The 27,016-nt window shown below is 36.9% G+C and overlaps 2 protein-coding genes and 1 non-coding gene across 4 annotated transcripts in view; all 3 read right to left on the bottom strand.

Annotated features, from left to right (window-relative positions):
- The window catches only part of LOC129754460 (hyccin), a 122,323-nt gene extending 95,812 nt beyond the window's left edge, over positions 1–26,511 (bottom strand). For both annotated transcript variants that reach the window (XM_055750556.1, XM_055750555.1), the window contains exon 1: positions 26,169–26,511. The gene's annotated coding sequence lies outside the window, so the exon portion shown is untranslated. The remainder of the gene's footprint in view (positions 1–26,168) is intronic.
- On the bottom strand, positions 1,053–1,179 carry LOC129758885 (U5 spliceosomal RNA). The gene has a single exon (XR_008740110.1). It is a non-coding gene; the product is annotated as a U5 spliceosomal RNA (small nuclear RNA).
- LOC129752084 (uncharacterized) lies at positions 6,084–11,975 on the bottom strand. The gene has a single exon (XM_055747879.1). It carries the CDS (start codon positions 11,973–11,975, stop codon positions 6,084–6,086), a length of 5,892 nt encoding a protein of 1,963 aa, XP_055603854.1.
- Positions 26,512–27,016: the final 505 nt, after the last annotated feature.

The following is a 27,016-nucleotide window of genomic DNA, read 5'->3' as shown; positions in this document are numbered from 1 at the left end:
AAATTACTGTTTTAAAGGTGGTTCAATTTATAAATTTCTCACTTTCAACAAAATCGAATTACGTATTCTATTCACCGTCTGCGGCGTACAGTACGTACACCATCTTTTTAATTAATCCTCTGCGAGGCTAGCTGAGGTCATCGAATGGGCAATGAGCGTGCTGCACTAGGTAGGTATTGATGCAAAATATAAGTAGACTACAATTTCGTCTGTCTGTTGCTGCAACCAGGGCGGCAGAAGAAAGGCAAACCAATGACTCATTATTGGAATTCTACTGTCGATGCCGCCACTCTAGAAGATTATTACTTTTATACCGGCAGCCAAACGGTAAATGGGCGATCCAAAACAGTATCAAATAGATTCTGTACGTGTCGTAGTGTAAATCACGACCATGATTCATAAAATTTTTGAAATCCTGCGTTATATGAAGATTTAATTATTATTAATTTAAAAAAAATGGTAGATATATTTGGTTTGGATTAATCAATTCAACCGTTCAACAGCAATCATAATGCTAAGCCACAAAATCCTCGTTTTACGAGCATAAAATCCAAGACCAATAAATTGTTCCTTATTCAGCTCGATGGCGGAAAACTGTGGCGGTTTTGTTTTTGTTGAATCGGCGAAAAGCGGAAGCAGCAGAGAAGCTACACTTCAAATTCCCTTGTTAGTGATATCCGGACCGGGACCGGAGCTTATTTTGGTTACGAAACAGTCCGATGAGGGCACTTTTGGCGACGAATAAATCACATCCCGGTCCCAAATCCAACCAGATGGAACGAGGGCCGAAACATATAGGAGCTTTGTCGGCAGCACACCTGTGCCAAATTTGTGGTTTTAAATGTGTGACACAACTGCAAGGATCCAGGTTACATAAATTCTATGATTCTACATTTTTAATTATGCAGATTATTAAATCCTCGTTCTAGTCCAAACTTATAGGAGACATGTATTCGGGAAAATAAACCGGCACTAAATTAAATTTTGCTGAATTTATTTCCTATACAAGTTTGTGAATACATGAATCATGCAACATTTTGTAAGAACTATGACTCAACCCAGCTAAGGGTCGAGTCGGGACAAAAATTTAGTTTAGACTCATTAGAGTACCCCTCTCCACGGAAATCTTTAGTAAAAGGCGAAAGATTTATTCGACATACTGAAGAGAGGTCAGAGTACCGAATGAGGGTTCCTGAAAGCGAGGTCCTCAAGAATCATCCGGTTTCGTTAGCGATCGGTGGCTTCAAGGATTCGAACGAAGAAAAAAACAGGTACGGGAAGGGGAAGATCTGAAAAGAGGAATGCAAAACTAAAAGGAATGCAATGAGACTAGCTGCATATATCTTTTTCTATAGAAAAAGAGGATTCTTGTTTTGGTGAGATTCTATCTTCCCGGTTTACCTGGAATAATAACGGAAGACAAATGTTGTAAGAATCTATCCAATAGGATGGTATATTTTTTAAAGTCTTCCTTTTCGAAATTCACGATCGCATAAAACACTGCAGGTTTTCTTTAAGCTAAGGTTTGAGAAGAAAATCTTTTAAAAAAATAAATAAGTCATCTTTAAATTCACTTTCACTTGAAAAAAAAAACACCAACTGGTATATTGGACATCTTTGCAGGTATGACTTTATGATGGTGTATGCGAGAGCAAGGTTATGGCCAATTTTGTACTCCCACGCAGGGATGCCAGGTGTTGAGGATAAAAAATCTGGGCAATTTGAAGAAAAAAGTCTGGGCATGTCTGTACACAAGAAAGATCACAAATTTGATACCCAAACAGAAATGTAGGTGCTGTGTGTGAGCGGGGGGGGGGGGGGGGTGTATGTTTGTTGTGTTTGTGTGGTTTATATTCTGTTTCATGTTGAGGATAAAACAAACGCTGTTTCCTACTACGTACCATGCCGATTTCAATTAAAAAGTTAAGTTTTAATGAATGATTGGCAAAATACAAGCATACAAGCAAGATTTCTAGTATAATCAGGCACTTACGGCACTTGATTTTAACACCCAATTTTGAAAGTCTGTAAAATTTGGGCACTCTCAGCAAAAATCTGGGCAAAATCTGTGTCTGACCAATATCTGGACGAAGGGTCAAAAGTCTTGGTTTTACAGACAAATCTGGGCACCTGGCAACCCAGCTCCCACGAGGAAGGAATTAATCCTGCCAATTTCGTCTACCTTCGACGGTATCTATGCTTCATTCGTTTATAATGATAGCGTGTTTTCTTAATGCTGATGAAGGAAGTTGATAATGGAAATCAGATTTACTTGATTGCAACGGTTGAACTTATCAACAATAAAATGGGTCACATGAGGTTTGAAGCCAATTTTTTGTATGTACCTAACACCAGTTCTCGTCGTTTTATGCAAGGGTCCTGCCTTAAATAATTTCCTAGGATCAAAAATAGAAACTTTGAGCGCTTTGAGACACCTCTAAGTTATATCCCATTTAGTCTATTAATAGAATTTTCTAGTCGGATTTTTTAAATTCGCTGATGAAATAGTTCCAATACATCTACTGCCACCCCAGGGTAGCTACTGTTCTGCGTATCTCCTTAATGAATGTAATGTGGTACAAATAAAGTTTATTTTATTGTTGAATTTGTGAAAATTTTTAATTTTCAACAACCGTTTTCCAAAGCAAACGGTAAGAAACCATTCGCCCCAGTGCACAGTGGTTTAAAACTCGGAAAACGTAACCATGTGTTTTTGAAGACTTGAATATGTCAAAATATCTCAACGTACTCTAATGTTTCATTATTTGAAAATGCGCATATTTTGCTGATAATTTTTTTCTGATCAATTAACCTTAAAGTGAGATAATTTTTTTAGGTCGTCTTCTAATCAAAACAACACCTTTGTAAAACTTTTCATTCAATTTTAAAAAACTTTGTGCAAGATTTTTTTTATCAAAAAATTTCGGGAATTCTCGAATCCCAGGTAACGATTGAAAATCCCGGAAATTCTCGAACCCGTAGAAATAAATTTACGACAAATTACCCGACATTAATTGGAAAAAAATATCGTTTCAGCGAGGAAAATAATGGTTCTATTTTGATGTTAAGCTTCAAATATTTTTTCCTTAAAAAAATGTTCAAAACTCTGAATTGAAAAAAAAATTACCGTCAAAAATCCTATAATAAAAAGCAAAACCGATATCTATGATGTTGTCTCTGAAACTTAGCAATTCCAATCAAGAAACACTTTGAGGAGGATCATTTGGGATATTTGTTTCGCAAACGCAGCACACAGTTTTTTTTTAAATTCATATCTTTAAATATTAAGAAAATACACTGATCATGCAATTTCATTTGTTCTCTTCAAACTAAAATTATATTATTTAACTGCATCAGCATCGGGATAAATGAATCAACTTTGTTTAAAATCCCTATAAAAAAGGTTGCTACACCCATTTAAAAAAAAGCTTTGTTTACCAACACTTACAAGTTACAACTCATGCTCATCATACAACTTTATGCCAATGATTTTTTTTTCAATAGTTTTAGTTGTTTGTATTGTGTAGAAAATGGTAAGAGTTTTTAATTTCTTTTTTTTTTAATTGCTGAATTTAGGCATTAAAATTGTTTAAAATGATTTACAACACTTCATTAGGCTTAACAAATGTAAAAAAAATATAATATATTGTTTTTATGCAGTAAAGCTACTTTTTCATTTTTTCCGGGATACCGGGAATTCCCGGAACGCGATCATCAGATTTCCCGGTTCCCCGTTCCCCGGAACGTTAAAGAGAACTGGAAATGGACACCCTTATCTATAACATTTATTTAAAGAAACGAAAAATTCAATCGCTTTTATGACTCATTGGGGATATCTCGTTTTTCGGCCCTCCGCAAGTGTGGTACACTAACAAGCATAACTCTAATTATATAAATTGAATAATGAAACTATCAGTTTCCATTTTCGATGTCAAATGATTCAGTGTTCGATGTACATGTTTCATCAAACTAATTTGTACAAAAAAATTTTGATAATTTTATTCAAAAGGTTTAGAACTGTGCCATAATTTTCAAAATTTGATCCCTAAAGAAATTATGGTTCCATATGATTAAAATCCAAAATTTTATTTCAATTTTCAAATTTTAAATTCTGTACCCAATTAAGGATTCTTGGTTTTCAGTTTGAAATTAGAAATGAAAAGCTGTTCAGAAATCCTTATTCAAGTTTGATTGTGCATTTTATTCAAAACTAGTTTCATGATTTTCTAAACTCATATGAATTTTCACGATTTAGATAATAATTTTTCAAACATAAAAATAATCCAGAATTGAAATCAGATGAATCAGATTCATCATTCGAAACTCATTTTTAATTTCAGATTCACACGTCAGATTGAAAGCAAAAACTGATTCAACAGAAATATTAGAATTTAAATTATAGATGAGATCCATGAAATTACATGGCTCATATTTAAAATTCTGATTTGAAATTGCAAAAATCGTATTGAAATCCGGAAATAGATTCAAAATTCAATTTTTGACTGCCTTTTTAAAGTTCAGATTCAATAAGCGTCAAAATTTGTATATACAATTCGGGTGAAAATCGCCAATATAAAGAAGAATTTAATTTTTTTTAAACAAATCATCCAAAAAAAGACGCGAATAGCCAAAAGATGGTTAAAACGTCTCTAATAATAATAAAAAAAATCATCCAAATGATTTTAATTATGAAATTGATATTTAATGCAAACTATTTGCTAATAAAGAAATTAAATCTTCACGTAAAAAAGTCTGCAAGAAATTCTATATCTTCTTGGTGTATTCTTTTACATTATTAATATTGAATTTTTTTCAAAAGCCTTGAAATTTGGCCCTTCTTAAATTTGGATCAAATTTGTTAAAATCAGGTTCAAGCTAAAAAAATTCAATCTATTACTTTCGTAAATTGGATTTATTTCCACCACTTAAAATCTTTGAATTTGCTCAAGTCAATTTAGTTTATTTGATTTTAGTTCAGATTAGTTTATATAGCTTAAAATTAGTTAAGATTTTAGGACATATTATCAAAAGGTACTATTTGAAAGGAAAAACTTATAATTTAAATGAACTTTAAAATAAATAGTCAAAAAGAACTGAAAATATTTTATAAAGTGTTTTTTAATTCATACTTTTTTTGAGCAAAAATATCATAGAAATATAGCCCCTGAATGTCTTACTTGAAAAATGTATCGATAACAAGCTCCTGTTAAATTCTACGGTATCTACCCTAATACAAAACAATATCTTACATTCAATCGATTATAGTTCAGCTTCGCCGTATTCACGGTTCTCTATATTTTCACAAATCTCTAGTTCAAATGACTAGAGCACAAAGGTTATTTATTGTTTAACTTTTTTATTTTTTTCTAAAACATGTGTTTTGATGTGAACAAAACTGCACTTATAAAATAGCTCAATATTTTCCTGCAATCTGATGATTTTGGGATTTGTAAGACAAATATCCATTCCAATAAAATAAACTTTTTTGATTTTATATTTCGATGTATTTCCCACATATGTCTAAACCAACTAGAAAGCTATTTTCTAAAACTCTGTACAAATTCTAGGAAAATTGAAATTTTCACTGTGCAAAATTGTTGAAATTGTGGAGTAAATCAATGAATTCGTTCCAAAAATCTATGCAAACCTGTTACTTTCGAGCAGGCTGATTCGAAAAGGCTACGTCTTTTAAGACGTCCAAGTATTTGTCATACCTGTTGAAATATAATTCACTAAAGGTTCTCGCAGCAGCTCTAGTTGGAGCAGGAGCAGGAGCAGGAGCAGCTCAAAGATTTGTCTCCTTTAGTACAAGAGGAGTATCCGTTTTTTGATGCCAAGTTATACAAATAAAGAGCATAGATTTCTGGCCTATATCGGCCCTTTTGAAAGGAATGCTCGACTGTGCGTGGTATCAGCCTTAGATCGGGTTTTTACCGATGTGCGGAATGGCACAAACAACTTTAACAACTAAAACTATCGTTAATTTATAAAATATACGCAGAGCGTCACTAATTGTCTTTCTTGGTTCGTCGTAAATTTTCACTTCTAACCGTTTTCTGGTTTGACAGTTCTTAGCGTGGCCGTTAGGTCTGTTCAGATGCAGCGACGTCAGGGATGCCAGAACATTCTCCACCCCGTGAATCCGGAACGGCCTCCGTATCACCTTGCTCGGATTCACCGTTACCTATCTCCATAACGGCCAGCTTCGCCACCGGTCTCTCGAGTCGTCCAGATGCCGTTTGTACTGCAACACGTCTGATCCTTCCATCCTTGTTCGGGGTTAGCTCCACGATCCTTCCTCGGATCCAGGTACGCCGACTGCCTTCCGCAATATACACCAGGTCTCCAAGTTTAACCGACACCACATCTTCGAACCACTTGGACCGCTTGTTCATATTAGGAAAGTATTCCTTCAGCCATCTGTCCCATGTAGCATCAGCTAAATACTGCGAACGAAGGTAACTGCTTTGCAGTGCTTGGCTGAGACTGATTGGATCACGCATAGGGTCCTGATCTCCCGTGGAGTTACCCAAAAAGTGGTTGGGTGTCAACGCTTCGTAGTCGGCCGAACTTTGAGGCATGTACGTCAGTGGACGAGAGTTTATAAAAGCTTCTGCTTCCGCCAACACCGTCAGCAGAATCTCGTCGTTGAGTTTCCTTCCGTCGTCGAGAGCTCTCATCGATTCTTTCACGCTTCGCACCATCCGCTCCCATACTCCACCCATGTGGGGAGCGGAGGGCGGATTGAATAACCAGCTTGTTCGGGCGTTGGTGAATGTGTCGGAACAGTCGATGTTGATTCTCTTGATCTGTCGTTTAAGCTCGCGATCGGCACCGACAAAGTTCGTCCCGTTGTCGGACAATATTTGGCGTGGGGGACCTCTTCTTCGCACAAATCTCCTGATCGCCATTATGCAGGAATCCGTCGTTAAGCTGTACGCCAGCTCCAGGTGAACGGCACGGACTACCAAGCATGTGAAGACCGCTACATATCGCTTTTCCTTCCGCCTGCCAACGGTTACCTCCAACGGTCCGAGATAATCCACACCGGTATACGCAAAGGGTCTGGTATACGGTGTCAATCTTTGCTCTGGCAATGGCGCCATTCTTGGTGAATGTGGTTTACATTTTTTAATCTTACATACCTGGCAGCTTCTCGATACTTCGTTAACAGCGGACCTCAGATTCGCGATCTGAAAACGCTGACGGACTTCGTTGACAATTGTCTCTCTGTTTGCGTGTCCAAAAATTCGGTGATAATGCTCCAAAAGCCTTTGGGTAACTAAATGCTCTCGGGGCAATATTACTGGAAATCGGGAATCGAAGGACGCGTACTGCGCATTCACGGTTCTTCCTTCCACTCTAATAACACCAAATTCGTCAGCAAACGGGGAGAGTTGATACAGGCAACTAGTTTTCTCAATCTTGATTAAATCCTCTAGGGCTCTTTCACGATTTGATATCAGCACCTTCACCTCATCAGGGTAGTGCTCACTTTGAGCCAATCGCCAAAGGATATTCTCGGCTGATTGGTATTCGGATTGCTTCAACGGTGTTTCGATATTCGGGATGGTTTGAATTACGTATCGCTTCACATTCTCTACGGAAGGTACCGTCTCGATGGGCAATGCTTTCTTTCGTCGACGACAATTCGAAATGAATCGCATAGCCGTAGCCAGTATGCGTACCAATATGGTCCATTTAGAGATTCTAGCAACGTCAATTAGCTGAATGGGAATATCAATGTGGTGGAAAAGATAGTGGGTTCTCAACTCTTCGTTGGTGCTTTCATTCGGTGATTTCTGTTGTGGCCATCTATCAGCAGGTTCGTACAGGAATAATGGGCCATTAAACCAACGACCATCCGGTTTTGGATCCGTATCTTTATTCCACTTGGTCAAACAGTCAGCGATGTTCTCTTTCGAAGGCACCCATCGCCACTGATCCGAATCTGTTAAGGTCAGAATTTCTCCGATGCGAACGGCTACATATTGCTTGAATTTTCGGTGGTCAGATCTAATCCAGGACAAGACAGTGGTAGAGTCCGTCCAAAGAAATTTCTCCTTGATTTCCACCGTGTGGCTAGAACAAACGTTTATCATCATCCTAGCGCCCAACACAGCGGCTTGAAGTTCTCTTCTGGGAATCGATTGCACCTTGAGGGAAGCCACCTTAGCCTTCGCCATCACCAAGCAGCATTTCACTTTTCCATCCTCGATGACACGGAAATACGCCGCGCATCCGTAGCCCAATTCACTGGCATCGGTGAACACATGTAGCTGCAATGTTTCGTACCCTCCAGCATGATCTCCACCACAGTAGCACCTGGGGATCTGAAGGTTGTTGATTTCTTGGAGAAGCTTTGTCCATCGGACCCATTTCTCGAAAGCTTCATCCGGAATGTCGTCATCCCATTGTATGCCGCATCTCCAAAGATCTTGGAACAGCATCTTCCCGTGGATTGTATACGGGGACAGAAGACCCAATGGGTCGAAAAGACTCATAATACATCGAAGAGCCATTCTCTTAGTCGGTCGTCGTTCGCCGCAAACATACGGCGCCAGCTCACCACGTAGGCTGGTAGGAAATTGGAAACAATCCTGCCGTGGGTTCCACTCCAGTCCAAGGACCCTCTCGATGTTATCGCCTCCTATGTCACTGATAAGTGAGAGCGATTTCTGTTCCGAAAACTCTCCGACTGCCTGTAGCACCGATTCATCGTTGCTAACCCAATTTCTCATGGTGAATCCGGCCCGAGCAAGGGCTCCTTTCACCTGAATCGCTCGATCAGCTGCTTCCTCAGAAGTGGGGGCACTATCGAAATAATCGTCCATATACGTTTTCTCCTTGATAGCTGTAGTAGCTTTCGGGAAATCCTCCCGACACTCGTCCGCTATTTTGTGCAACACGTAAATCGCCGAACAGGGCGAGCACGTCGCTCCGAACGTCGCGACGTCCATAATATAAACGTCGGGCGGTTGTGTTGCGTCGAATCGAAACAGGAATCGTTGGTAGTTTTTGTCTGCTGCTCTTATTCGGATTTGGTGGAACATTTCTTTTACGTCGCCACCAAAACCGATGCGCCACTCTCGGAACTTGCATATAACTGAATGCAGGGGGACCAGTAAATCCGGGCCTTTTAATAGTTGATTGTTGAGGGAAACTCCACCCACTGAGGCAGCCGCGTCCCACACCAGCCGTCTTTTGTTCGGTTTCTTCGGGTGCGACACCACATTCAAGGGGAGGTACCAGACGCGTTCAGCACTAGTTTCTGCCAACTCTTCTTCGGTTGCCTTATGGGCATAACCTTTTGTCAAATAATCTCGTATTTGTTGGTGCACGTTAGCCTGGAGTTCGGGGTCTTTTGACAGCTTGCTCTCTAGGCATTTCAGACGTCTCTCAGCCATGTACCGGTTGTCTGGGAAGCACACTACATCTGCTTTCCACAGCAATCCAATTTCGTATGCACCGTCACGGAACACCGTGGTTTCCTCTAGGATCGTTTTACATCGCTTGTCTTCGGCAGATTCAAGAATCGGCGCAAACGGGTTCTGGGGTTCCTCCAGAACGAAATGTTGTCGGATGAGGTCGTTAAGTTCTTGATCTGCGTCGCAGCGATGGAAGTTAACTCGGACCGAGTTCTTGTCATTTCTATCTCCTGCCTCGTTAGGCCCATAGATGGCCCATCCGAGCAATGATCTCACGGCAACAGGTTCGCCAGGTTGACCTTGCCGACTTTCGATTGGGGTTAAAATGTCAATGTTATCTAACCCAATAAGCACTTCAGGCTGGGCATCGTTAAATGAACTGATTGGAATATCTTTCAGAAGTTCATAACGATTAGCTAATTCGTCGTAGCAGAGGGTTTGCTTCGGTAGCTCAAGTTTCGAAACCGTGTGTGCGGTAAAAGAATGTTGTTTCGGATCTCCCAACTTCGAGATCTTGCATTTAATGAGCTTGGATGAATCTTCGTTCCGGGTTACACCGGAAGTCCACTGTAGTTCCAGCGGATGCCTTTTTCCCTCTATTCCTAGGCGGCGTGCTAATGACGATTCCATCATGGTCAGTGATGACCCTTCATCGTAGAATCCAAAAGTATCGACAGTGCGATTTCCGTTGTGCAGGGTAAGTGGAACTATTCGAAAGAAAAACGCTTTTCTGAATTCGTTGTGGGAATTACAAACAGATTTAACGACTGTTGCTTCTCCCTTTTTGGCTTGCGCCGGAACATGGAGCAACGGATGGTGCTGAACTCTACAGCCTTCGATGTTACATCGGATTCTTGATTTACACTTCCAATTACCGTGCTCATTCAGGCACATTTCGCACAAATTCCACTGGCGTACTGCACGCTTTCTTGAATCGAGATTTAGCTCTTGGAACTTCGAGCAGTTCCGAACCCGGTGATCTATGCCACCACAGATTGGACATGGTTTACGTTGTCTATATTCTTCCTGGTTTCCATTACTGTTAATGTGAGCATGGAAATGTCCCTCTTTCTTCTGCGACGGTTTTGCATACTTCGCTGTCTCAGGTTTCGGCGTTACAAGCGTGGTAACCTCACAGGCGTCCTCGGCCAATTCCTCCATATACTGGCCAAATTCCTTCAGCGTTGGCTCGGGGAAGGAGCGTTTATATCTCACCCAAGCAAGCTGATGATGAGCAGGGAGCTTCTCAACCAATTCGCTGAGCAAATCGGGATTCGATAAATGAGCTCGGAGACCTGCAGCCTCTAGCTGGTCACAAAGGTGCTGTACAGCTGTGGCAAACTTAATAAGGCTATCTAGACGCTCAGATTTTGGCGATTCGAGTTTGCGCACTTTAGCCAGCATGTTCCTTACAAGGATTTCGGGCCGTCCATAAAAACGTTTCAGTGTTTCCATTATCTTCGGCACGCTGTCAGGAAATGTCAATTTTGTTCTCACTGCTTCTCGAGCCGCCCCTCGCAGGCTTTCTCTAAGACGGACAAGATTCTCAACGTCTGAGAAACCGCAGGCAGCATTGGACGTTTCGTAACTATGGAAAAATATTGGCCACTCATCAGGCTCTCCGGCAAACACAGGTAGTTTTCTGGGCCAGACTTGTCGAGCCAACACTTGTTCTGCAGACGGACCAATATTCAGGTTGGCAAACGCTACCGGTTGTGGGAAAGGATTTATGGGTTGCTTTGGAGGTGGTACTTCAGGAATCAGGTTCATAATTGGCACACGGATTCGTGCCGAGTGACTTCTAGGTTCGGAATGAACTGAATTCGGATTACCCGGTTCGACTATCCGAGGGAATACCTCTTCCGGATCGTTATTATTTTCCTCCAGCTGATTGCGCAACCATTCCTCAGCCTTTTGACTTCCACTTGGCGCTGATTCGGAAACATTTTCCGATCCCGACTCTTCGACTAATTTCTCTTCCAGCTGGTGCTTCTTCTTTAAGAAGGATTCCTCAGAAGCAAGCTCCTCTAACCGGATAGCCCGTTCCTTTTCTCTCAAGGCTCTCTCCTCTTCCAGGAAACGCATTTCCTCTCTCATCCGACGACTTTTAATTTCTTTTTCTGCAACCAATCTGGCCAACTCAAGTTCGGTCCGGATGCGGGCGCTGGATGTAGTAGATCTCACAGACTTGCCGGCACTTCTCACGGACGAATCTTTGTTGGATTCCGCACATTTCTTCCTAGCTCCGTTCTCAACTTCAGCCCTTCCTATTCTCGTTGAACTGGAGTGAGGAGCCTTCGATCGCACAATGGGTGTGCTGAAATCGGCGGTGTTTACGGACTCTGACGGGTCTGCAGAAGGTGATGTGCATTTAGTGCATCTCCATGGGCGATCCTTTACGCCGGGAGATTGATTCGCACAACTCAGATGCCACCAGCCTAAACAATTATCGCACGACACCATTCTCCGTTCCACCGAATTGGGTCTGTTGCATCCACCACAGTCGAATCCATCTTGGCAATCAATTTCCTCTTCCGAATTGACCATCTCGAAATCTTTAGGGTTTTCGAAAATCTTTGAGGATGTTGAAATATAATTCACTAAAGGTTCTCGCAGCAGCTCTAGTTGGAGCAGGAGCAGGAGCAGGAGCAGCTCAAAGATTTGTCTCCTTTAGTACAAGAGGAGTATCCGTTTTTTGATGCCAAGTTATACAAATAAAGAGCATAGATTTCTGGCCTATATCGGCCCTTTTGAAAGGAATGCTCGACTGTGCGTGGTATCAGCCTTAGATCGGGTTTTTACCGATGTGCGGAATGGCACAAACAACTTTAACAACTAAAACTATCGTTAATTTATAAAATATACGCAGAGCGTCACTAATTGTCTTTCTTGGTTCGTCGTAAATTTTCACTTCTAACCGTTTTCTGGTTTGACAGTTCTTAGCGTGGCCGTTAGGTCTGTTCAGATGCAGCGACGTCAGGGATGCCAGAACAATACCAGTTTTCATAGTTTGGGAAACAATTGTTAGAATTTTAGGACTTAACATTATTTTTTTTTATCGTCTTGATTTTATATTCAAATATGAGTATGATGAATACTGGGAAAATAATCATTTATAACCGGAAAAACTATAGACACTATAATTTCATATAGTCTGGCAAAGAGAATGACGGGAGCCAATCGAACTGTCATTTGCGGGAGCCAATTGAGCAAACTTTCTAAATATTGGAAAATCATGGTTAAAGTATTGTGATTCACAAAGCTTTTTTGGCGTTTTAGTAACTTTAATTTAAGTTATTTAGCATAATTTTCACTATTTGTTCACCTATAGATCATAGTATATTTTTCAAATAAGATTTTGAGTTGAAGTGACAAAGATAGCATGTAGTTTACAAATCTGAGAAATTATTTTTTATTTTGTAACTGGAGAGAGTTATGAAGAGCTTGAACATTATCATAGAACGCTCGATTGGCTCCGCGCGAATGACAGTTCGGTTGGCTCCCGTCATTCTTTCTGCCAGACTATATGAAATTATAGTGTCTATAGGTAAAAACCGGGAAAAGACTTTGTAATTTCGAAACGAAGAATCGTTAGCAATCTTGAGTTGTTTTTCTGACCTGTTTTGTTGAAGAAAAAAAAAATGAAAAAAAATTGAATTTGCTCCAGAATTGTGTTTACACTGTCCATTTTAAATCGCGTTTGAACAAAATGAGACACCCTATAAGCAAAGGAAAAGAAGGATTTTTTTTGATGCAGTGAAATAACATTATTTTAATCCAAATAACACAACCGAACAGGTTTGAAGTCAATATTTTTAGTCTAATAAAAGTTATCACTCATCAAAATTTAAAAATTAAAATTGGTAAATTATTTCAATGCAATTTTATAAATTTCTCCCAAACATTTGAATTTGAAAATTTTGTAAAGATTACAACGATTTTTCAAAATCAATTTGCTCTAAAAAAATCGATTTTTACACAAACATATATGTATTAAAATACATTAAAATGTACACCATTGATCAATTCCTTTGAATTTTCTGAAAATTCTTATACACGCGTTTTCGAGATGATTTGATTTTAATTTGTATTGTTTTAAAACAGCACTATGCTTTAACGGGTCAGTCTTCAATTGGTGGATATTTTAGATTTTGAAATTTTATCTTGACTATTTTGGATTGGATGCTTGTTATGATGCTGAATTTGCTTTCGAACACTTCTACTTCCTTAACCCTGAGTGCCCCAAACAAAATCAAAACGCGAAAAATCAATGCAACAAAATATCAATGTATAATGTTTTTCAAAACACTTTCGCATAACTTTGAAAAATCGATCGATGTACCTAATAGTGATTGCAGGATGGCTTTCCTAATTTTCAGTGCGTTTCATTAGGTCATTAGAAAAAATATATACATTGAAAAAAAAAACAAGAAAAACTTTGCTGAACATCTCATCAGTTGGGTGCTGAATAACAAGCAACGACAACATTAATTGGCAAATATACTTGACGCAGCTGAAAATGTAAGCCAGTAGATTGGATTCTGATAAATTGGCAGCGACAGATTTACACCCAATAATAAATAAAGCAGCCAAAGCGATGAATGGTTGCTATATCTAGTCGGTCTATGACTATGACTAGATTCTAATAGACATAAGAAAATTCCTTATACGTATTCCAATATGTGTGTAAAAGAAACTTTGGCAAGGTGATCATTATTTTTTAGAAAGTTTTAAAGAAATTTACCTTTGTGCATTTTCTAAATCAAGCTGCTTTGTTTAAAATTTAAAAGAACATCAATTATCGTCATTTGAATAAAGTATTGATTTCATTTTTACATTTTTTATGTAAAGTCCTGCAGGTAATAATTTTTTTTTGTACGGGATTTTCATCCTCTGGGATGATTTATCCCTACAGGTAAAAATCTGCCAGAGAGGATTATTAAAAAAATTAAAGGTTAGTTAGATCTGAATCAACCTTTCATTTTTCTGACGAATATTAGTACGACTCACGGTTGAGTACTCTCATAACGAAATTTTATTAAATTCTCACACTTGAGATGACATAAAACCCCCCCGCAAGTTGCATCCGATTCGGGAAAGGTGAGGCCACAGAAATTACCTAAGACAGCTTCAGGGCGCCAAACGTGTGATAGGCATCCTGCACAAAGTCTAACATAAGGTTGCCAGAATTTTTTCAGCACGTATTCCGGCCGTACAAATTCGTGAAATTTTACATAAAAACCTGGCAAAATCCGGACAGTTAAATTCAAAATTGACGACCAAACTATGTCAAAACACAGAATTACTCAACAAAAATGAAGAAAAAAAAGCTGTTTCCAAATTTTGTAAATTTGTGGCAATCTGGTAACCTTAGTCTAACATGATCAAATCAACCAGTTGCAAGTTGCAACTCAAACGCTATCAGCTAGACGTTAGGCCTCGTTTCGACACAATTTAAAAAATCAACTTATTTGTTCCGGACTATTTGGTTTGACCCGATTTGACTCCCAAAAAATAAATTAAGCTACTCGTAGTTGCTCGAAAACCGATTGTTTGTTGACGCCCGTGTTTACGTACGAGCTCCCAAGAGCTTTTGGTTTACTACCGAATGTTGCTCCCGCTAATTCTGTCCTTTCCTTGCTGCTACTTTTTGGTACGTTCGCATATTCCCAAGACGTATTTGGTATCACGTATCATCGCTGAACCTCTGAAACGGAAGGTTATTGATTTTGTCACGTAACTTCCTTCCGTTCGGTTCAGGACACAGCTCAAAAACGATCCATGATAACCGACATCATGACGGTGTATTTTTTTTAACCGGCGCGCGGATATTGATACCATTTATCACTAGATGAATTTTATAGTTGCCATGTATTAGTATTTCATCATCATCACTTTCTTTAAAATAGACAAAGAGTTCGAAAAACAGCTATCTTTGGAGTTTCAAAATAAAGAAAAAAATCAAATAAAATAAAATAAAAGGAAGTTTCGTCAAACTGTTAATACACATTATGCATAATTTTTGTTAATTTTGTAAACTTTGTATTTTTGAAAGCTTTATAAATTTTGTACCTAGATAAAATTAGTAGATTTCATAAATTTTGAAAATGTTGGGAAATGATGGGAACTCTGTAAAAATTAAAAAAAAAAATAGTAAATTTTGAAAATTAAAAAAAAATTGGGATGAGAAAAAAAATTTTAATTTGGAAAGCTTTTTATGAAATTTGCAAATTTTGTAAACTTTTGTACATTTAATTAATTTTGTGAATTATTAAAAAGTTTGTAAATTTTGAAAAAATAATCAAAAAAATATATTTTGTAAATTTTGAAAATTTTGAAAACTTTGAAAGCTTTGAAAACTTGTAAATTTTGTAGATTTAGTAATTTTTTTAAATTATGTAAACTTTATAAATTTTTTAATTTTTTTAAATTTTGTCAATTTTGTAATTTTTGTAAAGTTTCAAAATTTTGTAAATATTGCAAATTTTGTAAATTTTGTAATTTTGCAAACTCTTTAAATTTTGTAAATTTAGCAAATTTTGTAAATTTAGCAAATTTAGTAAATTTTGAAATATTGTAAATAATGTAAATTTTGTCAATTTTGTGGATTTTGTAAATTTTGAAAATTTTTAAATTTTGTTAATTTTGTAAGTTTTATTAAATTTTGGAGATTTTATAAATTTCGTAAATTTTTACAATTTTGTAAATTTAAAAAAATTGTAAATTTTGTAAATTTTGCAAATTTTATAAACTTTGTAAATTTTGTAACTTTGTAAATTTGGTGAATTTGGATTTTGAAAATTTGGTAAATTTGTAAATTTTGTAAATGTAGTAAATATTGTAAATATTGTAAATTTAGAAAATTTTTTTTTGAAAATTTGTAAATTGTATGAATTGTAAATCACGAAAATATTAGTCAATTTTGAAAGTATGACAATTTTGAAAATTTGGTAAATATTGTAAATTTTGAAAATTCTGTAAATTTTGAAGGTTTTATAAATTTCGCAAATGTTTAATATATTTTATAAGCATTGTAAATCTTGTAACTTTTGTAAATTTTGTTAACTTTGTGGATTTAGTAAATTTTGAAATTATGTCAATTTGGTAAGTTTTTTTTTTTTTAAATTTTGGATATTTTGTAAATTTTGAAAATTGTATTAGTTTTTTTTAATTGCTTTAATTTTTAAAATTTGGAATTTTGATTATTTTGTAAAATAAAGAAAAATATGCATATTTTGTCAAGTTTTTGAAAATTTGGTAACTTTTAAAAATTATTAAAATTTGTAAAATTTCGTCAATTTCTTAAATTTCGTTAATTTTAAAATTTTGTAAATTTTGAAAATTTTGTCAATTATGAAAATTTTATAAATTTTGGAAATTTTGTAAATTTTGTGAAATTTGTTAATTCAACAAATTTTGAAAATTCTACAAATTTTAAAAAATTTGTCAATATTGTAAATTTTTTAGATCTTGTAAATTTTTTAGATCTTGTAAATTTTGTAAATTTTGTACATTTTGTAAATTTTGTAAATTTTGTAAATTTTATAAGTTTTGTGAATTTTTTGAATTTTGTAAATTTAGTAATTTTTGTAAATTTTGTAAATTTTGAAAATTTTGTAAATTTTGTAAATTTTGAAAATTTTGTAAATTTTGTTAATTATGTAAATTTTGTAAATTTTGTAAATTTTGTAAATTTTGTAAATTTTGTAAATTTTGAAAATTTTGTAAATTTTGTAAATTTTGTAAATTTTGTAAATTTTGTAAATTTTGTAAATTTTGTAAATTTTGTAAATTTTGTAAATTTTGTAAATTTTGTAAATTTTGTAAATTTTGTAAATTTTGTAAATTTTGTAAATTTTGTAAATTTAGTAAATTTTGTAAATTTTGAAAGTTTTGTAAATATTGTAGATTTTATAAATTTTGTAAATTTTATAAATTTTGCAAATTTTGTAAATTTTGAAAATTTTGAAAATTTAGTAGAATAAGTAAAATTTTGTATATTCAATAAATTTTTGAAGTTTTGTTAATTTTGTAAATGTTATGAATTAAATAAATTTTATAAAATTTGTAGGACAAGTAAAACTTAGTAAATTCAGTAAATTTTAGAAATTTAAAAAAAATTGTAAATTTTAGAATTTGAAATTTTCTTTAAATGTCGTTGATTTTGTACATTTTGTCAAATTTGCAATTTTGAAAATTTTGTAAATATTGTAAATCTTGTAAATTTTGTAAATCATGTTAAATTCTGTAAATTATGTTCAATTTCGTAAATTTTGTTAATTTCGTATGTTTTTAATTCTGTAAATTTCGTAAATCTTGCAAAATTTGTAAACTTTGTAAATTTTGTTAACATTGAAAATTATGCAAATTTTGTGAATTTTATAAACTTTTTCAATTTTGTAAATTTTTTCAAATTTTGTTAATTAGGTAAATTTTGTTAATTAAGTAAATTTTGAAAATTTCAAAAAAGATTAAAAAAAGATCAAAAATTTTGTAAATTTGGAAAAAATGTCGTAAATTTCATAAATTTTGTAAATTTTACAAATTTGTAAAATTTGCTTATTATGTAATTTTGTAAAATTTGCTTGTTTTGTAAATTTAGTAAAATTTGCTAATTTTGTAAATTGTGTGAATTTTGTAAATTTTGCAAATTAAGAAAATTTTTATTAATTTTGAAAATTTTGTCAATTTTGTCAATTTTGTAAATGTAACGTGTAAATTATGTGAATTTTGTTAATTTGTAAATTTTGTAAAATTTGCTAATTAATAAATTTTGTAAATTTTGTAAGTTTTTTTAATTTTGTGAAATTGTTAAATTTGTATATTTTGTTAATTCTGTAAATTAAGAAAAATTTTGCATGTTTTTTTTTGACATTTTTTATAAGTTATGGAAACTTGGGAACATTTTTGTAAATTTTGTAATATACATAAGTAAATTTAGCAAATTATTTAAATTTTGTAAACTTTTTCAATTCAGTAAATTTTGTAAGTTTTAAAAACTTGGTTAGTTTTAGTAATTTTTATAAATTTTATCAATTTTGTATAAATGTATTTAAAATTCATTAAATATAGGTAGGTAATTTTCTTTATTTTATAACTTTTATAATTTTATAATTTTGAAAATATTGTCAATTTTTTTAAATTAAGAATTCTTTTGTAAATTTTGAAAAATTTGGTAAATAATGATAAATTTAGAAAATTTAGAAACTTTAGAAAAGTTTTGTAAATTTAGTATTTTCACCAATTTTTGTGCGTTTTGTCTATTTTCGAAAATTTTTGCCATTTTTTCAATTTAATAATTTAGTAAATTTTGTGGGTTCATTCGTTCCACATCACTCGCCACAAGCGGTAGTGTTTCGTTGCTCCTGCTAGTGTTCCGTAAATAGCATAGTGTGTGAAGAATTTTGCCCTGATCATCCGGATGTGTGTTCCGTTAGGGCACTCTGTTATCAGATATACCCGAAAGTGATAAAGTTTTGTGCGCGGCATCGCAGAAGACCATCATCAGCCGAAAACAAAAGGCCCCGCTGTTGTATACGATTGCCAGCCAGCAAGGTCAATCGTCATAATAGACCGATAGGAAACCACGTTGTTCGTTCGAAACCAGTTGTGTTAGAGTGGTTCGACCAACTAGGGTGGCTCGAAATATTTTTTTTTTGGTTTTTATACTTTTTTCCAAAAAAGTTTTTTTTTTCTTTTTGGTTTTATTTATATCTTTTATTTATATTTTCCTTTTCTTTTGTTCCTACTATATTTTATATTAGTTTTTTTTATTCTTTTTTCTCAAACAAAATTTTGTTTGAGTTTTTTTTTATAAAGGTTTTGACTCTCCACTCTTGCCCGTTATGTCGGAAAGCAACCGACTAACGGATGACGGCGACGAGGAAGGCATGCATCCTCCTTTTAGAGAGGACGATCTCTCCGAAGAATATCTTTTGGAACAACAGTCTTCCCAAAATATCATCATTCAACCGATGTACCTCTCGGACACGGAAGATACTCCTTCCCCCCTCCCACAGACCCCTTACCCTCAAGTTCCCTTTGTGTTTGGCAACTCCCCACCATCACCAGCCCCTCAAGAAGTTAACGAGCTGCCTAAACCGCCCCCTCGCCGTCGGGTTTACCAACCTGAATCGACGGGGCCCTGGGTAGTTTATATCCGGTCCAAAATGAACGGGAAATCACCTAATGTGATTTCCATCGCCCGAGACCTCGACAGATCTTACCCTTCCGTAATCAGCTACCAGCCGATGAGACCGCACAAGATGCGCATTGTTGTTGGTAGCCTGAAGGAAGCAAATGCCATTGCTTGTGACCCGAAGTTTACGATCGAATACCGCGTATACGTTCCCGCTCGTGACGTGGAAATCGACGGAGTGGTAACCGAAGAGGGTTTGACCGTCGATGATCTTGTGAACTCCGGGGTTGGCCGATTCAAAGACCCTGGTCTTCCCACGGTCAAGGTGCTGGACGCGCGTCAGTTGAAATCAGCATCAGGCGAGGGGGAAGAACGAACATTTTCCCTGTCGAACTCCTATCGCGTTACCTTTTCCGGCACTGCACTTCCTGATTACGTTGCGATCGGGAAGGTTCGTCTACCTGTGAGACTTTATGTGCCTTCGGTCATGTTCTGCCAGAATTGCAAGCAGTTGGATCATACGGCCGCTTACTGTTGCAATCAGGCACGCTGCTCTAAGTGCGGGGAGAAGCATGCGGAAGCTTCGTGTGAAATACAAGCAGTAAGCAAGTGTTTGTATTGCACAGGCGAGGAATCTCATGCTCTCTCGGCGTGTCCGAAGTACATATCGCGCCGGGAAAAAATCAAGACTTCTTTGAAAACTCGCTCTAAAAAATCATATAGAGACATGCTGATGAAGTCTTTGCCAATCGTCTCAGAGAACCAGTTTGGCCTTCTAAGCGACTATGAATCCGAAGGGGAGGATCCATGCGAAGGAACATCAGCTGGGCCATTTGTTAAAAAAAATGTTTCACAGGCTCCAAAAAGGAAACGCACAACTAACACACAACCCAGATTAGCTGCCAGCAAAGTTAATAAAACTAAAAATCCTCAAAGTGGGAATAGTAATTCTACCCCTCCTATTCAGAAACCTCCGGGTTTAAATCCCTCCCCGAAGGACTTCCCCCCACTTTCGAGGAAGTCAAAACCCCAGACTTCCCTTCAGAATTCAGGACCATCAGTAACTAACAAGGATGTAACAATTCCCAGAGAAACTGCATCTGATCCATCGTCGAACAGTTTGCCCAGCTTTTCGTCTGATGGTAAGATGAAATTTTCGGAAATTGTTTCGTTCATCTTGGACTTTTTCAGTGTACCAGCAGGTTGGAGGACTATGATTAATATGTTTGTACCTCTTTTGAGAGAAGTCTTGAAAAAGAAAGCTTGTACTATGACCCTCATCGCAGAAGCAATTTCTTTTGATGAATAACTCGTCCACTGAGGTAAGAGAAATTGTTTCTGTATTGCAATGGAACTGCAGAAGTATTTTACCAAAATTAGACTCCTTTAAAGTATTGGTACACAATTTGAATTGTGATGTGTTCGCCTTATGCGAAACTTGGCTCTCTCCAAACACTGATTTCAACTTCCATAGCCACAATATTATTCGCCTGGATCGAGATGGGCAAAGAGGGGGTGGTGTTCTTTTGGGGATCAAGAAATGCCACTCTTTCTATCGTATTCCATTACAACCATCTCCGGGTATTGAAGTCGTCAGTTGCCAAGCTAGAATTAAAGGCCAAGACCTTTGCCTAGCCTCGGTATATATTCCGCCAAATTCAAGCGTGAACCGGAACCAATTGGGGAATATTATTTCACTTCTCCCAGAACCCCGGTTAGTTCTGGGAGATTTCAATTCCCATGGCGTGGGCTGGGGTAGCTCACGTGATGATGATCGTGCTAACATTATTTATGAGCTGTGCGACGACTTCAACATGACTGTCTTAAACAATGGGGAAGTGACTCGAATTAATGGATCCCAATCACAGCATAGTATTTTAGACCTTTCTTTAGCTTCTTCCTCTCTGAGCTTGGATTGTACGTGGAAGGTAATCCAAGACCCTCAGGGAAGCGATCATCTGCCTATCAATATTTCTATCACCAGTGGTCGTAGTCCACCTGAAGAGATCAATATTCCTTATGACCTCACAAAGAATATAGATTGGAAAAAGTATGCATCAGGTGTCATTGAAGCCATCGACTCAACGGAAGAACTGCCTCCGGAGGCAGAGTACAGTTTTATGTCCGGAACAATTGTGGACTGTGCAATCGGGGCACAGGTCAGACGGAATGACAATTCGACGATACAAAAACGACCTCCCACTCCATGGTGGGATGGAGACTGCTCACGTGCGCGAGGAGAAAAGTGCAAGGCGTTTGTTGAGTTTCGCAGAACTGGATTGCCAGAGAAGTTCCAACGTTACTTGTCCTTGGAACGCAAGTTTAAGAACTTGATCAGGGGCAAGAAACGTGGGTACTGGAGGCGATTCGTGGATGGGTTATCTCGAGAAACGTCTCTGCACACGCTTTGGAAAACAGCTCGAAACATGCGAAATTACACACCTTCGAACGAAAGTGAAGAAAGCTCGAGTCGTTGGCTGACACAGTTCGCGAAAAAGGTCTGTCCGGACGCAGTACCAGCTCAGAAAAACTATCGGGATACAGAGAATAGTTCCGAAACGGAGGATCAATTCTCGATGGTCGAACTTTCACTTGCGCTCTGGTCATGTAACAATTCAGCTCCCGGACTGGACAGAATCAAATTCAACTTGTTGAAGAATCTGCCAGATACCGCTAAAAAACGCTTGTTGAATTTATTCAATAAGTGTTTAGAGATGAACATTGTGCCGCATGAATGGAGACAGGTGAAAGTTATCGCCATCCAAAAACCGGGAAAACCAGTTTCTGATTACAATTCGTATAGGCCGATCGCAATGCTCTCGTGTCTCCGGAAACTGCTCGAAAAAATGATTCTCTTTCGGCTGGATAAATGGGTTGAATCAAACAATCTCTTGTCAAGTACACAATATGGATTTCGTAGAGGCAAGGGTACGAACGACTGTCTAGCATTACTTTCATCAGACATTCAATTGGCGTTTGCCCAAAAAGAGCAGATGGGGGCAGTATTTCTGGACATCAAAGGGGCATTCGATTCGGTGTCCATAGAAGTGCTATCTAGTCAACTTAACTCTTGCGGACTTTCACCAATTTTGAATAATTTTCTTTATAACCTGTTGTCTGAAAAAATCATGCATTTTAGTCATGGAGAAACCAAAGTTGAACGAATTAGTTACATGGGTCTACCCCAAGGCTCGTGTTTAAGCCCCCTGCTATACAACTTTTATGTCCGAGAGATCGATGCTTGTATGGCACAAAATTGCACGCTAAGACAGCTTGCGGATGACTGTGTTGTTCATATCACAGGTAAAAAGGCACTCAAATTAAACCTCCGTTACAAGAAACTCTAAATAATTTATCACATTGGGCCAGGAATCTAGGCATCGAGTTTTCGCCTAGTAAAACCGAGTTAGTAGTTTTTTCAAGGAAGCATTCCCCTCCTCAAATAGAGCTCCTTATGATGGGTAGAACTCTAACTCAATCTCTTAGTTTTAAATATTTGGGTGTCTGGTTCGACTCTAAATGCCTCTGGGGAAAACATATTAGGTACTTGACACAAAAATGCCAAAAGAGAATCAATTTTCTTCGAACGATTACTGGAACCTGGTGGGGTGCTCATCCACAGGACCTCATCAGGTTATACCAAACAACGATACTGTCGGTCATAGAATACGGAAGCTTTTGCTTTGGGTCCGCCGCGAAAACCCATTTGATTAAACTAGAACGAATACAGTATCGTTGTTTGCGTATTGCCATGGGTTGTATGCAATCAACACATACGATGTGTCTCGAAGTACTGGCGGGAATAATGCCGTTGAAAAATCGGTTCCTCGATTTATCGCTACGTTTCCTAATTCGAAGTGTAACTATGAATCCTTTGGTGATAGAAAATTTGGAAAGGCTTATGAATATTAATCCGCATGTAAAATATGTAAACAATTATAAAACTTTTAGACAGTTAGAAATAAACCCTTCTTTGTTAAATTCGGACACGAGTCACTTTTACCCGATCAGTAGTTCCTTAATAAAATTCGATCTGTCCATGACCGCTGACATCCGTGGAATACCAGATCACGTCCGACCCAACGTCATTCCTTCAATCTTTGCATCAAAAGTACGTGAAATTGACCCTACAAAAATGTTCTTTACTGATGGTTCCAGAATCGACGGCGCGACTGGTTTCGCAGTGTACAATGAGCGCTTTGAAGCTTCGTTCAAGCTTCGAGAGCCATGCTCCGTTTACGTTGCTGAATTAGCCGCAATTTATTGTAGCTTGGAACACATTCGCACACTGCCCGTAGACCACTATTTCATCTATTCGGATAGTCTCAGCTCCGTTGAGGCGATTCGATCGATGAAACTGATGAAGCGCTCTTCCCATTTTTTGCTGGAAATTTCAGGGATATTGGGCGCTTTGATCGAAAATTCGTACAGGATTACCTTAGCTTGGATCCCGTCTCATTGTCTTATTCAAGGCAATGAGAATGCGGACTCATTGGCTAAGGTGGGCGCGTTACAAGGTGAAATTTTTGAGAGGATAATAACTTACAATGAATATTTTTCAATACCTCGCACTTTAGCGATTAACGCTTGGCAGTCTAGCTGGGATAATGGCACAAAGGGACGTTGGTTCCATACGATTATCCCTAAGGTTCCGACGAAGGCATGGTTTAAGCATTTTAACATGAGTCGCGATTTCATTCGCGTGGTTTCTCGGCTCATGTCAAATCACTGCCGGCTTGACGCGCATTTGTTTCGTATACAACTAGTTACAAGCAATGTTTGTGTTTGTGGGGATGGCTACCACGACATTGATCATGTTGTGTGGACGTGTGAACGGTTTGATCGATCGAGGGCTTGGCTACTGGATACCCTTAGGGCCCGAAGTAAACTACCTGGTGTTCCAATTCGAGACATCTTGGCAAACTTAGATCTTGAATATTTGTACCCTATATACAAATATCTTAAAATGTCTGACTTGGTCGTTTAGTCCTCTTCCCCTCTGTCTTTACTCTATCTAATGCTCTTTTCGTCTATTCATTAGAACAACCTCTCGTCCGACCGGTTCGATAACACCGGAAAGAAGGCTGGCCAGGAAGACAATACCTGAGGTAGCTAACGAAACCACGCTACAGGAAGCCACCACCAACCCAAGACGGAAATCTGTACTCGAGAGTGACCCTACACAATCCTCTTTCCTTTCCTCTAGTTAAATTAATTAACAGTTGAGTAGCCGCGACGATTACGGCCCCCCTCTTACTAACATCACACAAAAGTGAAATCAATACTCGGCACAAAAAAACTTTATGAGTTAAATGCCTTAATAAAACTACTTGTTAAAAAAAAAAAAAAAAAAAATAAATTTTGTGGGTTTTGTAGATATAGTTTGGTTTTTTTTTCAATAGAGTCAAATAGTGTAACAATCTTGTCTACTTTTGCAGATTTTGTCAATTTTGAAATTTGTCTGTAAATTTATAAATATTGATATTTTTCAATTTTGAAACTTTTATTTTCCCAATTTTGATATTTTTAATTTTTGTGAAAAATTTGTCAATTTTGGAAATTTTGTCATTTTTGTCGATTTTTGTCAATTTAGAATATTTTGTCAATATTTGTAAATTCTGTCAATTTTGTGGATTTGGATTTTTTTTTTTTCAATTTGTCTATTTTTTTTATTTTTTTTTGTCAATTTCATCAATTAAATTTGGTCAATTTCAATGTTTTATTTTTCATATTTATTAAGTTTAAGTCTGTTAATTTCAGTTTTGGTATGTCAATTTTATAAAATTTGTAAATTGGTAAAGATAAAGGTATTTTTTTATGAATTTCGTTATTTTTCTGCTGACTTTTGAAATGCAACTCGGGTGCATTCTCCATTGCACTGAAAAAAAATCTGAGTAAAAATCCTTCAAGTAGGTAAGCAAAATGTGTACGACCTTGACCTTGCAATTCCTGATAACAAAGATTTGGGTATAGATACATACTTTGACTGAAGACAGAAAAATTGAGGGTGAGATTCCAAAACTTGTGATACATCACAAGAACAATTCCACACAGCCTTGGCCGGAATAATCACCTGGTTTTAAAGTGGAAACCATTGCTTTCATAACTCTTGGGGGGAAAAACACTACCCAGAAGCCCAACCTTACCACCCACTATCAAATGGTTTTCTTCTGGCTCACAGCTCCATAGATTTAAAGCTTCTCCTGTCGAAAGATTGTGATTTCACAGAGCAATTACTACTCCAGAACACTTGCTAGCTACGAAAGCACGATTAACAGAGCACGATGACTTTCGATCTTGTTGCTAAAACACCTGGTAATCATTCCTCGAAGCAGCAAGCTAGCTTCCATTGCCCTTCGGACGACCGTGTCCCACCACCACTTGCCTCGGAGCTAATTAGACGATACCCTTGAATCTAGCCAATTTTTTTCCTCCCTCACTGTGCGTTATCATCTTCACATCTACGAACATTTTAGCTAGTGGTTTCAATGAAGATAAAAAATGGAACATAGAGACCCTCTCCAAATCCAGCGAATGGAATCGCTTATCATCACCATTGCCCTCTTGGCCAAACCAGGAAGCTGCAAGTAGGAATCACTCACTTTTTAAAACCCCACTGCCAATTTCGGGTTGAGGGAACTTTCGATGGAAATTCTGCTTGCTACTTGCAGTGATTCACGATTGATTTCGGGCTGCTTACAACAGCACACACGATTTCGCCCAAATGGTCCAGTATCCGTAACCGCGAACGCGAAAGATTGCCCTCCTAATTTACGGTGATTGCGACGCGTCCCGAACTCTTTCTTGCGGAGGCCAAGGACCGAGAAAAATATCCCTTCCTTGCTACAGATCGAACACGACGATTTGGTAATTTTTAACACTTGACTGGCTGCTTGCTGCCTCCTTGGCCGAAACTGGATGATAACCGAAGGCGATGATGGCATAAGTTTTTCCTGTGTTGACGTTTTTGCCATTTTTGCTTTGCTGGCTGTTACGGGGCGTTACTTTTTTCATGGTTTTTCTTTTCAACGTTGCTTAGGGATGACCAAATTTTAAAATCACTACTTTTCTAACACCAAATAATGGAATTTTTTTTCTGAATAAAGATTCGGCATAATGGTTTAATAATACCTATTGTTTTGTCAAATTCAATTATTAATTTTTGTTTATATTTTTTTTTTGTAAGTTTTCTTGTTTTACCCGTTTTACATTATTTTAGTGAATTTAGTCTTTTTTTTTTTAATTTATGAAGTTTTAGACATTTTTATAATCGTTGAAAAATTAAACAACTAGCTGATTTTTGTCAATTTTGTTAATTCTTTTTTTTTCATTTAAGTCATTTTAGTATTTTTTTTAATTTTTTTTAAATTTGCTCGAGTTTGTCTTTTAGACATTTTTGTCATTTTTATCGATTTCGTCATTTTTGTCATTTTGTCATTTTTGTCATTTT

This window comes from Uranotaenia lowii, chromosome 3 (assembly GCF_029784155.1).
Source record: "Uranotaenia lowii strain MFRU-FL chromosome 3, ASM2978415v1, whole genome shotgun sequence".
Classification (NCBI taxonomy): Eukaryota; Metazoa; Arthropoda; class Insecta; order Diptera; family Culicidae; genus Uranotaenia; species Uranotaenia lowii.
This window is presented reverse-complemented; position numbering and strand designations above follow the sequence as displayed.

Bases quoted from the DNA above. Each gene is read 5' to 3' on its own strand.
- LOC129752084 (XM_055747879.1), bottom strand. From the start codon at position 11,975: ATGGTCAATTCGGAAGAGGAAATTGATTGCCAAGATGGATTCGACTGT.